General features: G+C 42.7%; 1 protein-coding gene across 2 annotated transcripts in view; it reads right to left on the bottom strand.

Annotated features, from left to right (window-relative positions):
* The window catches only part of LRIG1 (leucine rich repeats and immunoglobulin like domains 1), a 149861-nt gene that overhangs the window by 75332 nt on the left and 56682 nt on the right, over positions 1-17847 (bottom strand). For both annotated transcript variants that reach the window (XM_060684228.2, XM_060684229.2), the window contains exons 2-3: positions 15402-15473; positions 4843-4917 (exon numbers count right to left, since the gene is read on the bottom strand). In XM_060684228.2, coding sequence (XP_060540211.2) covers positions 4843-4917; positions 15402-15473 — 147 coding nt within the window. The remainder of the gene's footprint in view (positions 1-4842; positions 4918-15401; positions 15474-17847) is intronic.

Genomic DNA, 17847 nt, shown 5'->3' with positions numbered 1-17847 from the left:
AACAGCGTTCCGTGTGCCTTTGGCGTTTAGTCATGCCGGCCACATAACCATGGAGACGTCTTTGGACAGCGCTGGCTCTTCGGCTTTGAAATGGAGATGGAACACTGCCCCTAGAGTCGGATTGACTAGCACATATGTGCAAGGGGAACCTTTACCTTCACTGTAGAAGGGACCATTCTTACCAGTAACAGCATTAACATTAGGGCCCAAGGCAACCTTAATAAAGATCATCAAGAGATGAACGGGAGACTGTATGAATGCTAAGAATTCACAAGTGACATTTGTAACACCCATTTATTATAAAGCAAATTCTGTTTCAGTGTTTGAAAGTACAAGCACATGTATATACAGCAAACATTGCTATCTTAAACAGGGTAGCAATTAGTCCAAAGAATAGAGAAATGATACAAGAAAATTGGATAAGAATCTTTTTAGATATTTTTTTTCTTTGTTCTCTGTTATGTGATTCCTGCAGACTTCAAATAAACAAAACCCAACTGTGATTTGATAAACAAAGCACCTACTCATCTCCATTTTCCTCCTAAATGGGAATGGTTCAAGGAGCCAGCCATTCACTTACCTAGACATGAAATAAAATCCTGCAATTATTCTTTGGTCTGAAAACTAAAGTCTAATCAAGAAAGGAAAGATACGTTTTACCATAACAAGGCAATATAACAAACCTCATGACTTCCCTTAATTAGTCATGGAACAATTGTTTTAAGAATCAGTAATGCACAAAAATAAGCAATATAATAAAAGGATCCTGTAACAAAGTAAAGAAAATGCAGACAACTTCACCAAGTTTGCCTGTCTCTCCTAAGTTGCTGCAGAAAACGGACATTCTCCCTAGTCATGATAGTCACTTATAATAACAGAATAACAGAACTGGAAGGGACCTTGGAGGTCTTCTAGTCCAACCCCCTGCTCAGGCAGGAAACCCTATATACCATTCAGACAAATGGTTGTCCAATCTCTTCTTAAAATCTTCCAGCGTTGGAGCATGCTGCTGCCTTATTCAAGAAGCAAATGAGGAAAGTTTAAAAGGTTTTCCCAATTTACCATAAAATAACGTCCTTCCATCCAGTGATATGGAACGTCTGGCCCTGCAGATGTTTATTAACCGGAAATCCCAACAGTTCCAACGTGGACAGAGTTGAAGAAAAATGAGAACAGCAATTGAGCAATATCTGGAGGTCCACAAGTTCTCCACACTCATTCTCCTCCTTGAATTCTGGCCTCCCTTTCCCATCTTGAAACCAACCAGTTGCTTAACATATGCAGTTAGTTAACATGTGTCTTTATTGGGAAAGACATCTGTATTGAACTCATCAGTTAGCAGACACTCTCATTCTTTTGCTAATGTTACAAGTGCCAAATTGTCAGGAAAATATTCTTTTACACGGATTTGTCCTCGAAGGCCTCTGAAACGAGGATGGAACTCAGGATAAGTGTTATCATTTCAATCTCATTTTTTTGGTATTTGTGAAGTCCTCAGAGGAGGCTACGTGATTTTTTTTACTTGTGTCATTGCCTGCTTTGCAAATCTCTGGGTTTTCTTCCGCTGCCCTGGCTCACCTGCTAGTAATACAGAATCCTCAGGGGTCCTTATAAAAGGAATTAAGAGAATTGGAACAATGAATGCCATAGAGAGAATTGTGCTTCTCCTGATCTTTTCAGAAGGCTTGTAAAAAATCCGCCAGGGTTCTACATCCCAAGCAATAATTAACTAAGTTACAATGAAATCTACTCCTGGAGTATCTTTGGAATTTGCAGAGTTGTGTTTCAAAATATAGTCTCCACACTTTGAATTTCCTGCATCACAATCACCACCAGGTTGTCGGTATTTATAATCTCTTTGCAGGTCTGTCTTTGGTTAACTCACATACAAATTGTTTTCTTCTGTTCTCATAAAATCCTTTCCAAATGTTTGCTAGTGTTGGAGATGAATTTCTTTGGCAATATTTTCAAAGCAGAAAGGAAGAAAAATAAAATCTGTTCCCCAGTGAACAGTTAAACTGTAATACATGTCAGGCTCTGCCTCAATTAACAATATAGTATGAGACTGCTACGTCTAGAACTATGCTGAGATTCTGCAGGGAAGTATCATTTGTATTTTATGTTTTTACTTAAATGCTTTGTATCAACCCTAGGAAAAAGGCCCTCAATATGAATGTCCTCAATAGAATCAAACAGCTACGTGTAAAGGATGTGCATGAGCCAGAAGAATTGCCAAAAACACTAGAAATTTGCTGATCACCAGATGCTGATCTATGACCACAACAACTAAGAAACAAGCAGTTGCATTTAGAAAGTGTCTACATAACAAATGTAAGCACAACATAGGCAGGGAGCAACTGCAATTCCAGGACAGATTGTGATTCAAGCTGATCATACCACAATTGTAAAGATGTTACCACAAGCTCCAGTGGCCTTTGAAGGGTTTTATTGCAGGTGGATTTCAGCAGCTTCTGACCAGGTCTGGAGAACCGGTAGTGGAAATTTTGAGTAGTTCAGAGAACCGGTAGTAAAAATTCTGACTGGCCCCGCCCCCATCTATTCTCTGCCTCCCAAGTCCCAGCTGATCGGGAGGAAATGGGGATTTTGCAGTAACCTTCCCGTGGAGTAGGGTGAGAATGGAGATTTTACAGTATCCTCCCCGTCACGCCCAACAAGCCACACCCACAGAACCGGTATTAAAAAAAATTGAAACCCACCACTGCCTAGTAGGTCAGTTAGAATCAACTAAGCTAAGGAATTCTGAGTGACTGCACCAAATGGATGGAACTTCCTGTTTTTTGAAATGCATACCCTCTTCTCTGGCTGTATGGCTTCAGAAGAGGCTTAAAATCCCATTTTCTTGCTTTCCTTATTAGGAATTTTGCTGTTTTCAATAGGTGCTTTTTTGGGGGGAGAGAACGGGGATTTGATAGTTTCAGATTGATTAATGTTATGCTACTTAGATATTGTTATTTGGGGGGGGCATTTCTGGACATTGGTTTTAAACCTATTTTTTGGCTTATGGTAAAAAACAATGTTTCCATTGATAGCTGTGGCTAGGGTATCCTTGAAGGCCACCAGAATTAGACCTTTCTAGCTGGCTTCTGACATAGACTAAGCAAAATCTACGGGGCCAAAAGTCAATGCAAACTATCTGTCGCTTTATAATCTCTTGATGGCTAGGTTTGAGCAGCTAGAACAAAAGCAACAACACTGAAAACCAGCCCTAATGTGACATTTTTATTAACAGTCTTTCTCTTTTAAAAAGTATTCATTTTATATGCAGATAGTCCTTGACTTATGACCACAATTGGGACCAGAATTTCCATTACTAAGCAAGACAGTTAAGTGAATTGCGTCCAATTTTATGACCTTTTTTTGCTGTAGTTGTTAAACGAATCCCTGCAATTGCTCAGAGAATCACGTGGTCATTAAGCAAACTGAGCTTCCCCAGTTAACTTTGCTTGTCAGAAGCCAACTAAGAAGGTCTCAGGTGATGATCACATGACCTCAGGACACTGCAACCATCGTAAATGAAGGCTGGCTGAAATTTGATCACATGACTGTGGAGATGCTGTGACAGTTGTAAGTGCGAGAACCAATCATAGGTCCCTTTTCTCAGTGCTGTTATAACTTCAAATGGTTGCTAAGTGAATGATCGTAAATCAAGGACTATCTGTATTCTTTGTCACCTTTATTTTGATACTTAGCAGGGAAATTTTATTCAAATATAATTTTCAGGGTTGCTGGAGTAAAAGATCAAGCCAATCCAGAAACATATTGTTCAGGAATGTGTGGACTGTACTTTTAATGACATTTTAACAGAATCTTGCACATCTGAAGATGGGGAATTATATAAATCAGGGGTCCCCAATCTGTGGGATGTGGCCCACTGCCAGACTGTGGCCTGTTGAGCACCAGGCCACGTGAATGGTTGGCCAGTGCGGGCCTGTGTGTCTGAGGTGGGTTTCAGAAGGTTCTGACCAGTTCTGGAGAACCGGTAGTGGAACTTTTGAGTAGTTTGGAGAACCAGTAAATACTACCCGACTGGCCCCGCCCCCATCTGTTCTCTGCCACCCGAACACCAGCTGATTGGAAGGAAATGGGGATTTTGCAGTAACCTTCCCCTGGAGTGGGGAGGGAATGGAGATTTTACAGTGTCCTTCCCCTGGAGTGGGGTGGGAATGGAGATTTTACAGTATCCTTCCCCTGCCACGCCCACCAAGCCATGCCATGCCACACCCACCAAGCCATGCCCACAGAACCGATAGTAAAAAATTTTGAATCCCACCACTGCTCTTTGTGCGTGCTCACACCCCCACTCGAGCCAGCATCATGTCACGGGGACGCTAGCATCGCCACTAGATCACACGGGCGCTATGTCAATACAAGCACTAGCATCACCTGCCCCTCCCTTTCCCTCTGGGCCGCCAACCCAGAAAAATTGGGGAACTCTGAGATAAATGACTGGGGTGGGGGGGATTAATTTTCAACTGAGTTCTGCAAACCTATAACCTCTATTGAGTCCTGAGACCTACAACTCATCATCTTCATTCTCTCTCTCTTTCAGGTACCACAGGTTACCACTGTTTCTCTCTTTCAGGTTAGATTTTACTAATGTATTCTAGATAAAAGGCACTTTTAGAGAAAAAGATAGTGGAAGACTTCACTTTACAGGTGAGAACAGCAGAGGCCTTTAACTAGAACTTCAACATTTAGTAAGCTCCGGCTGGTCAGATATCACTGAATGTATTAAAGCTAAAATAAGAAACACACAGTATACCTTGCACAGATTCTTCAAATTAAAAATATACTTGTAGGAATGCTAATGCTAAGACTTACAGGAACAAGGAAGATATGTGGGCTGAAGCTGCTCCCAGGGATGGAATGGCTGTCAGTTCATTGTTATTCAGTCGCCTGGAAGAAACAATGACAACAATAAAAAAACAATTATGAAAAAAATGAAGCAACTTTTTTTTTTTTTTTTTTTTTTAGAATCTCAGGTTGCTTTTCGTTGCTCGCCGTCTGTCATGATTACTAAGCTAGAAGCCCGGTTGCATGCAGAAATGTGTCAGTGCGTTTCCTGTAATTCTGTGACTTTCCAGCCAAGTCACTGCCAAGAGCACTTGTAACAGAAACCCAGCTGCACATTCCATGCCTACTTTAGTTATTGCTAACACATATTTATGGAACGGCAACAAGTGCCAGCTCCCTCCAAGACTGGGCAAACTACAGATCACGAGACGCATGCAGCTCCTGGGGAGTTCTAAGCAGAGCTCCTGATCTACATTCTTCTGCCCAATTTCTTTTGATATATGTATTTTTAATGGATGGCTTGGGGACAAGAAGTATCTCTATTAGGATCTCCTTGTTGAACTTGATTACCAGACATGGTTGCAGCCAAGAGCAGGAATAGTAGTGATCGTAACCACAATGGCTCCTGAAAGAGGGTTGCATCATTAGTTATAACAGATGATGATGATGATCCATCCAGAGCTATCGTGCTGGGCAGTGGCCTCCAGCTTTAGACACCACCGTAGTTTCCTGCTTTAGATGCTATCATGTGGTCAAAGGGGAATAAAAGAAGGACCTGGTGCCCGAGTCTGTTCTGTATTAAGTCTTGGTTCTCCCAACCACCTTTCTCCTATGCTGGTCCCTTCAGCAATCCAGGTTGGTGCTGTCCATGTTAGTAGGATGCAGACAGAGGAAACAGTGTGAAGCATTTCTTTGCATACAGGATTGAAGTTGCTGTGGGTACGCTCCATAATTAACATCCTGTTCCATCTGTCTCTCTTTCTTCCTCCCAACAACCATTGAATCAGATGGCTTTATGGCTGGTCAGACCCCATGACAACTATTCCATCTAAATGAGTCCATCAGTCTCATGAATTTGGGAATCTTAGTGCACGTGGAGACAATGAGTTTGGTCTAAAGCCGTGACGGTGAACCTATGGCACGCATGCCAGAGGTGGCACGCAGTGCCCTCTCTGTGGGCATGTGAGCCGTCGCACCAGTTCAGCTCCGCCACGCATGTTTATGTGCCTCCCGCCAGCCAGCTGGCCTTTGGGTCTCTGCCACGAATGCGCAGAGGGCGTGCAGGGGGCTGCATGTGCATGCGGGGTGTGGGGGGGCGCATGTGGGGTGCTATGCACACATGTGCAGGGCTTGGGGTGCATGCACATTGCATTTTGGGGATTCGGGCACACACACACGCATTTGCACACACACACATACGCTTTGGGCACTCAGTCCGGAAAAGGTTAGCCATCACTGGTCTAGAGGTTAAGACGTAGAAACCGGGCAACTAGGACTTCTAGTCCTGCCTTAGGCACGAAGAAAGCCAGCTAGGTAACCCTGGGTGAGTCCCTTTTTTTCAGTCCTAGGAAAGAGACAATGGCAAACCACTTCTGAAATCTTGCCAAGAAAACTGTGGGACTTGTGTAGGCATTTGGCAAGAGTCAACACTGACTCGAAGGCATAAAAAGAAGTAGAAGATAAAAAGATGTCGAAGCAATCAGTAAATCCTCAGGATCTCAGCAGAAAGAAGGAATTAAGCAAGAAGAGGGATAAATTTTGCTTTGTTTTGCTAACCCAAGCATACACAACAGCTTAATATAGAGCCAGACAAATAGCTTAGTTTGTCGCCCTGGGCCAGTTTTGCTGAAAACAAAAAAGTAAATGCCATGGTTTTTTGTTTGTTTGTTTTTCGCAAAACTGTCATAAAATGCATTTGTGTCACTAGAATGCTTAGGATGCTAGAAACAGCCATAAATGTGAGCAGGTTGCCGAGTGCCCAACCTGCAGTCACGTGACCATGGGGGAGGGGAGAATGGCCATCAGAACTTCAGAGCCAAGTTATAAGTATCCCCAGGAAGCAGTAAGTACTGTAAGTACTATAAGTACTACCAGTTTGCAATGGGGCCGCGCAGGCTCGCTTCGTTCATGCGTGCGCTCTTCTGTGCAAGCGCAGAAGCTTCTGGGCATGTGCAGAAGCATTTTGATGACGTCGGGGTCGGTGGATGGAGCCTCCCGCAGGTTTTACTACTGGTTCTATAGAACCGGTGTGAACCGGGGGCAACCCACCACTGCTAGGAAGACACATTGAACAGTTGCTAAGCAACCAGTCATAGGTTGAGAACTACCTGTGCTATCTCCTCCAATTACCTGCTCCATCAAATAAAAATTGGAAGGACTGAATTTGTGATCTTTTTTTTTTTTTTTTGCACAAGCACGTTCTTTACCTCTTCTTAAAGAAGAAAAGGTATATTTTGTTTTAAAAGAAATGATTACCTCAAAAGTATGCGTATTTCAGCAAAGTATGCCCATTTAACTGTTTCAGTTTATTAATGGTCTTTTAGGTACTTGCTGGATATAAATGAAATGCAAATAAGGGTTGATGCTTTATGATTCAATCATTTTCTAAGAGAAATTAAAAAATGGACCGCTACAATTTTATCCTCCATTGCTAAATTATTAGGTTTCAGAATTTCAATCTTAATAGTACAATGTCTATATTGGGCTATTGAAAGAAAGGTGACCTAAGTCATATAGCCTGTTACCTTCAGGATTTAGACACCTGGGCTTCCCTTTTTGAATTAGTCCATTAATTAGCATTAAACAGGTGCTTGTATTGTTGCTTGAAAACTGCCCAATTTCCTGGCCTCCTTGCTGAGCTTTAACCTTTCCAAAGAAGCAGTCAGAAAAGTTATTGAGGCAAAAAAACCTTTGCTTCCTGCCTAAGAACAGGAGAGTTTCTTTAACTCTACAAGAGGTACATATAATTGGATCTTGTTTATTTATCCTTTTTTGTCTTTCCAAACAGCAAAAATTTTAAATGGTTTTTTGTTTATTTTAGATGTATGATTCGCTGTATCTGTAAAATGCAGAGATGGGGGGGAAATGTTGCAAAATAAAATTAAGATCCAGTTGTTTCAGCAAACTCCTTTATATCAAAGCATTTCTTAACATTATCTTTACAAGTCAAGCAAGACAAATGGTTACAATTGTTAAAAATTATACCTGATAATCAACAAATTATAAACTATTGCTTATATCAATAATTTTTCCCAGGCTAGCATCCTTCAAATAAAACAGAAGTTACAAAATACCAGATTTTTGTATTAGCTGGATTCTCTGGGCAATACAAAAATTGGACATTTCGTAAACCAGTTTCATAAATATCCACTATTTTAAAAATAAATAAATAACCATCAAATCTGAAGGATGCTATGTTGAGGATGTTCTAGAAGTATATGAAAGATAAAGTGGTATATAAGAAGAGATAGCAGTAATGCATGTATCCAATTATCCACTATAAACCATACCAAGAGCAATCAATTACAAGTATACACAGTTTTCCACAAAAAATACATGTGGGCATTTTTGTTCAATAAAACCTTCCAGAAACCAAGAAGATGATTATTGAACTGATTCTGATTATTATGTATCTATGGAAAGTTTTGCCATGAAGATACATAGCAAACATCCTAATGCTTCTACCGAAATTCACAAATTCTGCTTGGAACTCAAAAATGCCTGTCAACCCTGAAACTGACCTGACTGAAGCCATCTTGGAACTTCAGTGTTGCCAGACTGGAGCTGAGGGATAGGGAAGAGCGAAGTGAGATAGCTGGGACTTTGTAGTACACCGCCATCCCCCGCCGCAGTGGGGCAGAGCCGGTAAGATGGTTCTGCTCCAGGCGCCTGATGGAACCCGAAACATTCCTGAGGGAGCTTGGGTTATTTCCCGCCTCCTTAGCCCAAGATTCATCTGAGGCCCTTATCACAGCCTGGGAATAGGCTGCGGTGGGGGCCCTGGATCGAATCGCGCCTTTGTGGCCTTTGATCCGACGCAGATCCCAGGCGGCTCCATGGTTCACTGCAGAGCTCAGGGAAATGAAGCGTCGGAAAAGGCGCCTGAAGGGTGGTTGGAGGTCCTCCCGATCCGAATCTGACTGAACAAAACTAAGAACCTATATTAGGTCTTATCTTGTGGCGATAGAAGTAATTATTTCGCCACTCTCATTGCATCTGCAGAAAACCGCCCAGCCCTGTTTAGAGTGACCCACTCTCTCCTTAACCAGGGAGCGAGGGAGGACCCTTTGCAGGGCTGAGCTGAGGACTTTGCACAGTTTCTGCAAGATAAAATCACTCAGATCCGGGCTGGGTTGGACTCTGACTGGACAGAGTCTGTTGAGGAGACGGGGGCTAGTCTTGATGGGAACATCTGGGTTGAGTTTGAGCCTGTTTTGCTGGATGACGTGGACAGGATTTTGGGTCAGCTGGGGTCCTTCACGTGTTTATTGGACCATTGTCCCTCCTGGCTTGTTTCTGCAGCCAGAGAGGTGACTGGAGACTGGATCCAGGCTGTTGCCAACGCTTCGTTAAGGGAAGGGGTCTTCCCCGCTGCACTCAAAGAGGCGGTGGTTCGGCCTCTCCTTAAGAAGCCTAGCCTGGACCCTGATGTTCTTAACAACTACCATCCAGTCTCCAACCTTCGCTTTTTAGTGAAGGTTGTTGAGTCCATGGTGGCACAGCAATTCCCTCAATTCCTGGAGGAAACAGACTACCTCGATCCTTACCAATCTGGTTTCAGGCGTTGTCATAGCACGGAAACGGCATTGGTCGCTCTAGTAAATGATCTCTGGCGGGCCAGGGATGGGTGTTCCTCCTCCATCCTGGTCCTTCTTGACCTCTCAGCGGCTTTAGATACCATCGACCATGGTATCCTGCTGTAGCGGCTCAGAGAGATAGGGATAGGAGGCACTGTTTTGCGGTGGTTCTCCTCCTACCTCTCTGGTCGCTTGCAGTCTGTTTGCAGTCTGCGGGGGGTCAGGGATCCTCCCAGAGGCTCCTCACTTGTGGGGTGCCTCAGGGATCGGTTCTCTCTCCCCTGCTCTTCAACATCTATATGAAACCGCTGGGTGAGATCATTAGTGGTTTTGGGGTGAGGTATCATCAGCTTTACATCTCCACCCCTGACCACCCTAGTGATGCCCTTTCCATGATGTCCCATTGCCTGGAAGCGATGCGGGTTTGGATGGGGAGGAACAGACTCAGACTCAACCCTTCCAAGACTGAATGGCTGTGGACGCCGGCATCTCAGGATCTGGAGGTTCCAACTTTAATGATCGGGGGGGGGGGAGACTCTTACTCCCTCCAATAGGGTTCGCAATCTGGGTGTCCTCCTGGATTCTCGGCTGTCCTTGGATGACCATCTGACGGCCGTAACCAGGGGGGCCTTTGCACAGGTGCGTCTTGTGTGCCAGTTGCGCCCTTTTCTAGACCAGGATGCCCTCGCCACGGTCACACATGCCCTCACTACCTCCAGGTTGGACTACTGTAACACCCTCTACATGGGGCTGCCCTTGGGATGCATCCGGAGGTTCCAGCTAGTCCAGAATGCGGCCGCGCAGGTAATTATGAGGGCCTCTCGATACTCCCGTGTAACACCTCTCCTGTGCGAGCTGCACTGGCTGCCGGTGGCATTCTGGATTCGTTTAAAGGTGCTGGTGCTTACCTATAAAACCCTTCATGGCTTAGGCCCAGGGTACTTGCAGGACCATCTCCAGCTGTTCTCCCAGCGTCCCGTGCACTCTCACAGAGTGGGCCTCCTCAGGGTGCCTTCAGCCAAACAATGTTGGCTGATAGCCCCCAGGAGGAGAGCATTTTCTGTAGGAGCCCCGACCCTCTGGAATGATTTGCTCACCGAGCTCAGGACAGCCCCCCACCTCCTTTCCTTCCATCGTGAGTTGAAGACGTGGCTCTTTCATCAACTTAACTGATCCGTTATGGGTGTACATTGTTATTTATTTTTATTTTTATTTTATTTCAAATTTATATACCGCCCTTCTCCCTGAGGACTCAGGGCGGTGTACAGCCAGATAAAAACATATAACACAAACATTAAAAACAATTAAAAAAAATATCTCTGTTTGGCCCCAAATTTAAAAAGACAAAACCAATTAAAATTATTAAAAGAATTTGTTAAGCCATTTGTTAAGTTATAATTTTAAACTGTTTTAATTGGGTTGTTGATTTTAATTTTATTGTGATTTGTATTGGATATTGTTTTTGTAAGCCGCCCTGAGTCCTTTGGGAGAATGGCGGCATATAAATCGCAATAATAAATAAATAATAATAAATAAAATAAAACACTTTCTCTTGGGAACCAAGGACATTCTCATACCTGGTCAGAGGAAGGAGGAGTGATGTCACCAGGCAACCAGACTGAGCCGTGATTGGACCATGTGACTGATTGTTTTGAGAAAGTGACAAACTTTTAATTAGGTGAAAACCGCAGGAACTCTCAGAGTCGGTTTTCACCAGATCTGTGCCAATATGATAGATCCAATAAAGCTATTCTTTGAGGAATCTACCTGCCTTGAAGTTTTGTTTGCTATGGGTCTATTACTTGGAACCCTGACAATGCCATGGCCTTTATCGATACATACACAAAAGGAGATGCATGTGGACAATATAAATGGGCATCTTTTTATGGAAGAGCTCCACATGAACATTGGAACATAAGTAGGGCTTTCAATGGTGACGAATGGCTTCATTCACGAATTCCTTCTTAAGGCTTGTTAATGCAAACAGGAAGGACCTCAGGTATATTCAATAACAGAAGCTTCTATAGGGTGTTGATTGGCAGGTATAACCTGGCAGGACAAGTTAGAACTTACTAGCAATCTAAACAGTAAATTCCTGGTTGTTAGTTTATTTTGCTGTAAAATATTGGCATATTGTTGGGTAAGGAGCTTTGGCATGTGGTCAGGAGCTTCTCTTAAATAACAAGCAAAGGTAAGACAGGCTGAACAACTCTCTGAAGCAACTACAGCAAAAAGCTCTCTTTCCAACCCTTTGATCCTGATACTACGTGTGGTAAGGGGAAGGGGGAGTGCCACTCCATATAAAATATTTACAACCTAGTTGCCAGGCTAATGTCATGTTGAAATGGATCCTACTTAAAAATAGCACAGTTCTCTTGAGGATTCACTGAAAGGCACTTAGATTTTACTCTTTTTTTTTAAGGTAAAACAGTAAAAAAAAAAATAGTTTGGGAAAGGAAACTTTATGCCCTGATTATGATTAAAACAAGCCTAAGGTTTTATGAACTCTGAAATTAGACATTGTGCTCAAGTGGTAAGGCTGTGCTCAAGCACCCTTTATGCCGCCAGGTAGGATAGTTCAACAACTTCTAGACAGCCACAAATTCTCACTCCGTCTGGTGTTCAAGGAGCCTTGATAGGTTAAAAACTGCATGGATTTTTAGCTTACAAAAATGAATCTCTAAAAAAGGGAAAATGTCATTTAATTAAGCAAGCTATAAAAAAAGAGTGGAGAGGGGAATATTCAGACAAAAGACAAGCTTCACACAACATAAAGTGGTCCAATGGTGTATGATCTCCAATGGGTGGGGTGGGATTCTGTACTTTGGATTTTCTTGTGGCCTTCAAGCAGAATCACTGATTTCATTTTAGTTATTAATTGAACGGATTAATCCCATGTAGATCTCATTGCAATCCTAGGCAGATTCATGGTAGGTACAAAACAGGAAACATCTGGTTAGCCACTGTGGGAATAGCATGCTAGATTACTTAGGGACTATGATCTGATTCCAAATAGTTCTGCTGCTCTTATGTAACACATTGTGAACTGCCCTGCCTTCCTTGTGCCCCATCACCAATTCATGTGCAAAGTATTGACTTCGCATTCAGGGCAGTGGTGGGTTTCAAAAATTTTTACTACCAGTTCTGTGGGTGTGGCTTGGTGGGTGTGGCATGGTGGGCCCGGCAGGGAAAGGATACTGTAAAATCTCCATTCCCTCCCCACTCCAGGGGAAGGATACTGTATAATCTCCATTCCCACCCCACTCCAGGGGAAGGATACTGTAAAATCTCCATTCCCACCCCACTCCAGGGAAAGGTTACTGCAAAATCCCCATTTCCTTCTGATCAGCTGGGACTTGGAAAATAAATGGGGGCGGGGCCAGTCAGAACTTTTAGTACTGGTTCTCCGAACGACTCAAAATTCCCGCTACTGGTTCTCCAGAACTGGTCAGAACCTGCTGAAACCCACCTCTGATTCAGGGGTCTCCACAGAGTGTAGTCAAAAAAAGTCAAAATAGCTTTCACAATGGTGCAAGTGAAGCTTTGACCAATGCACATTAAAAGAACATTGTGGCCATCATGTTGGGGGGGTTTTAATCATTTTTTTAATCAGTTGCTTGCATTCTTCACTGTGAAGCCGCAGCAGCAAAGCCACTTCACAAGAAATAGAACGTTTCATTGATATCTGAAGGTAATAGTATAGTAGTGAAGAGTACTGTATGCAGTTGCAAAAAAGGAGGTATCCAATTCATCTCAACTATAGCAGGGGTCTCAAACTCGATTTCATTGAGGGCCGCATCAGGGTTGTGTTTGACTTTGGGGGTCCAGGGAGGGCATGGCCAGGTCAATGTATCGCGTGTTGGGGGTGCCTGTGGTGGCCTGAGCTCTCTACTAGTGAAAACGGGCTCCCGAGCTCCGTTTTCGGCTGCAACAGCCTCCTGCAACCCTCTGCCAGCAAAAATGGAGCTCAGGAGGGCCCTCCAGAGCTTCGTTTTTGCTGGCTGAGGCACCGCAGGACAGTCCTTTGCTGTTTCCAGGGCAACCGGCAGGCCAGATCTAAACACCCTGTGCACTGGATCCAGCCTCCCAGCCTTGAGTTTGACACCCCTGAAATATAGCGAACTATCAAACGATATCAGTAAAGCACCATTTCCTAGTCTTCTGCATATACTACAGGTAGTCTTTGACTTCCAACCACACTTGGGACCAGACATTCCACTGCTAAGCAAGGCGGTTATTAAGTGAGTTGTGCTCAATTTTACAACCTCTTTGTTGAATCACCGGAGTTATTAAGTGAATCATGTGACTGTTAAGCAAATCTGGCTTCCCCCATTGACTTTATTTGTTGGAAGACGGCTGGGAAGGTCACAAATGGTGATCACATGATTCCAGGACAGTGCAGCTGTCACAAATACATGCCAGTTAGCAAGCACCCAAATTTCGATCATGGGACCATAAGGATACCGTAACAGTCGTAAATGCAAGGACCAGTCACTTTTTCAATGCCAGCTTCCAACAAAGTCAATGGGGGAAACCAGATTTGACTGACAACCTCATGATTCACTTAACAACTGCACTTGCTTAGCAACACAGATTTTGGACTCAATTGTGTTGTAGGTCGAGGACTACCTTCCTGTTAGAAATACAATTAACTTGTATTTAATACTATTTGAAATACTTAATTATATAGCAATATATAATAGATTGTATTATTATAGTGTATATGCCTGCACAGCAAGACACATGTTTTCAAAACATCTCTAAAGATTTTTATTTATTCATTTATTCATTTATTCATTTATTTAGGAAATTTACATTGCCGCCTATTCGGACATGGCGACTCAAGGCGGCTTACAGGAATATTAGGGTAAAATAATTTATTAATAATTAAATAATTATTTAATAATTGATTCCACCAGGCCTGGGGTTTTCAAGGGACAGATGAATCCTTGAATTGGTTCCATGGTTAACATCCATCCTCTTATATTTTGTGTGTAGGGTTTAAAACATTTTAATAATGCTTCTTTTTATATATTTGTTTTAATTAATCACTATTCGCTGCCCAGAGTAATTGTATAAATTCTCATCATCTGGGTTACATGGTAGTGTAACCTTATGTGGTGAGGCTAATGCTGAAACTGGTCGGTCTATTATCAAGGTGTATGCTGGGAAATTAGCCAACAGACAGATAGACAGACAGACAGACAAGAGTAATGGGGCACCCAATTTTGTGCTAGAATAGCTTTCTGCTGACTCAAGGATGAATAGCTCTTAACCAGCCATGGGAAGAAGCTCTTTGTCTCTTCTGCTAGGGAGCAGTCGGTGGGAGTGGGAGAAGGTAATTATTCCATAGTAGCAACATTATGCCTTTTCTTCTTGAGACAGCCAGAAAAGATTAGCATTAGATGTCACAGCAGAGTCTACGTCGTTATTAGAGGAAAACAGATCCATGCAGCTTGGTGTGATTACCTGGCTATCCTTGGGATTATGAAATATAGTAGCAGATAGAGGCAGGGAAGAAGAGACAACACCAATGATTTCCAATAAAGACACTGCAGTTTAATTGAGACACTGTGTTCTACTAATTGACTGTTAATTTTTTAAACAGCACCCAGGTACTATATGAAAGAAAAACAAAAGCTCAGATTCAATCTGTTGATGCAAGCTGGAAGAACAATGGAGTCACGTCCTAGGAAACTGTATACTTTTTCCGACTGCTATTCTAGCCAGAATGGAAGTGAAAACAGAGAGCGGCCAGGATGAAAAGTCCTTTAGGCAGAAAATACTTACACTTCCCGTAGTTTTGGCAGCTTTGAGAAGGCAGAAGGATCAATCTCGGTCAGTTTGTTGTGGCTCAGGTTTCTGTTTTAAAAAGAGACAGTAGTATCAGCAAAAGACAGTTTCTACACTCAGCAAAAAAAAAATGGCAATCCTAATTATTCTCTGGAGTTGCACTGGATAATAATAAAAATAAAAGCAAAGGCAAAAAAGAAAGGAAACACATGTCTACCACATCTATCACACACACACACCCTCCAAAAAAAGATGTTCCAGCTGTGAGCTTCATCCAGGGCCTCATGGAATGAAGGAATATTGAGCGCTTCTGAAGCATTAACAACATGACGGCTTAAAGTGTTTTCTCGATTAATTCAGAAGGTTCAGGGAGATCAGAATTCTGTTTTCCTAGAAGTGACAACTGACCTATTTCTAGACAATTCAGAAAACAGAATAAAAGTAACAGCGTTTGCCTGTCTACCACCAGCAACTGTCATTCAGTCTCCTGTAGATTAGGGTTTAGTAATCAGGGCTTCTGATAACTGGACAACGGAGAAGACCTTCAGTGAAGATGTTAATGTGGTGGTTGGTCCAAACGAACAAGTCATCGCCTTCAAATATCCCAAATTAGTATTGTGTCCTGGGCCAAAATATTCTCAGTGAGCCCCACTCTCTTCTGTTCCAAGCAGTCCAACTCAATTGATGTCCCAGCATACACGTTTCATAATAGAGGCACCATTTCCAACAACACAGTAATGCAATCTAGTTTATCAGAATAGTATAATCGCCATATTATTTCTTCCAAGTAGCACTGCAGCAGAGAATTTTGTGACTTAGGCTCACTTAGTCATTACAAGACACAATTAGTCCCAAACAAACCTATTTTATTGTAACAACTGAGAATTACTTCATTCCCAGCTTAGTCCAAATTAATAGCAAAACAAGTCTTTCAGAATAAATCCTTCGGGCTTATCACAAACCTTTATCTTCTTTGGCACCCTGCCAAAGGCCTTCCTTGGCAAAGCACCACAAAGTTCAGAAACAAGAGACGCCGACTGGAAACAGATTTAGCAATGTTGCTTTCCTACAAAGAGCCCAAGAGCCTTTGCTGCTCTTTTAAGCCTTATGGGAGGGGCCAATCATCTCCTGGCCTTACTCCCGAGTCTTCCTTTTGCTTTAGCTGCTCTTGCCTTCTGGCAGCTCTGCGCATGCGTGAACTAGGAACAGGCTCCTCCTGTTCCTCTGCCTCTCTGCTGTCTGACTCTGGAAGCTCCAGAATCCGTGCATCACTCCCAGATGGCCCTGGCCCCATCTCTGCCTCCGATGCAGAGCCCTCATCCGGGTCTTCCCCAGACTCAGGACTGGCCCATTGTCCTCCCCAGCCTCCTCACTGTCTGACTCTGCTGCCAGCTCCGCAGGCTGCTGGTGAACCACAACACCAGGTCACTATCTCAGGAGCATTATCCTGAGATATCTACCACAATCCAAGATTATTTTCCTACTCGTAATAGTCACTGCTGGTTTAAAGACATCAATGCAGGCTAATGGTTTTTGTCCTAATGTGCCTTAGTTCATGCTTACTTCTAAAGACTTTCTTCATTACAGATTGTCTTCAACTTGCAATGATTCATTTACTGACTGTTCAGAGTTACAATGGCACTGAAAATTTTTATTTCACACTTATAACTGATGATGTTACCTAGTTAGGGTAATGAAACATCTGCAAGAAAACAAGCAAGCTCAGAGAGTACCAAGGACTTCTCATTTCAACCCTGAGCTACACATATTCTCCTTTATTGGTAACACTTATAACTGTGGCAGCATCCCCATAGACACATTATTAAAATTTGGGCACTTGGCAACTGGCATGTATTTATGACAGTTGCAGTGTCCTAGGGTCATGTGATCCCCTTTTGTGCTCTTTTTAACCATCTTGTTGCTAACTTAACAACTGCATGATTCACTTAACAACTGTGGCAAGAAAACTTGTAAAATTGGGCAAAATTGGCTTACTTGATAAACAGAATTTTTGGGCTTAATTGCGGTCGTAGGTTGAGGATTACCTGCACTATTTTCTCGAAAGAACTTTATAAAGAGTGCTTGGTAGGAGAAAATATCCTGCTGCAGAAAGTACAGTTATTCTCCTAAGTATTTATCAAGTCAAGATGAAACCCACTGTTCAGGGATAGACTTCTACTTGGACAATTCTTTCTTTCACAATTTTTAGGACCTTCTAGGGTAGACATTATGAGTGTGGGAGTGGTTTTTCCCCTTTCTCATAGGCAAATAAAATGCTAAATGAATTTGGTTCCATTTGTGGATGCAAACCATCATATTTCACCTGCCAAATATTTCTCACCATTTATGTAAGACAAACCTTCAGTTTCTACACCTTACAAACCCTTCTTTAAAATTGGCATTTTACTGGCTAACATTTTCCAATCCTACTGTTAATAAGATG

The sequence above is a fragment of the Pantherophis guttatus genome, chromosome 2 (assembly GCF_059756535.1).
Source record: "Pantherophis guttatus breed Tessera chromosome 2, ASM5975653v1, whole genome shotgun sequence".
Lineage (NCBI taxonomy): Eukaryota > Metazoa > Chordata > Lepidosauria > Squamata > Colubridae > Pantherophis > Pantherophis guttatus.
This window is presented reverse-complemented; position numbering and strand designations above follow the sequence as displayed.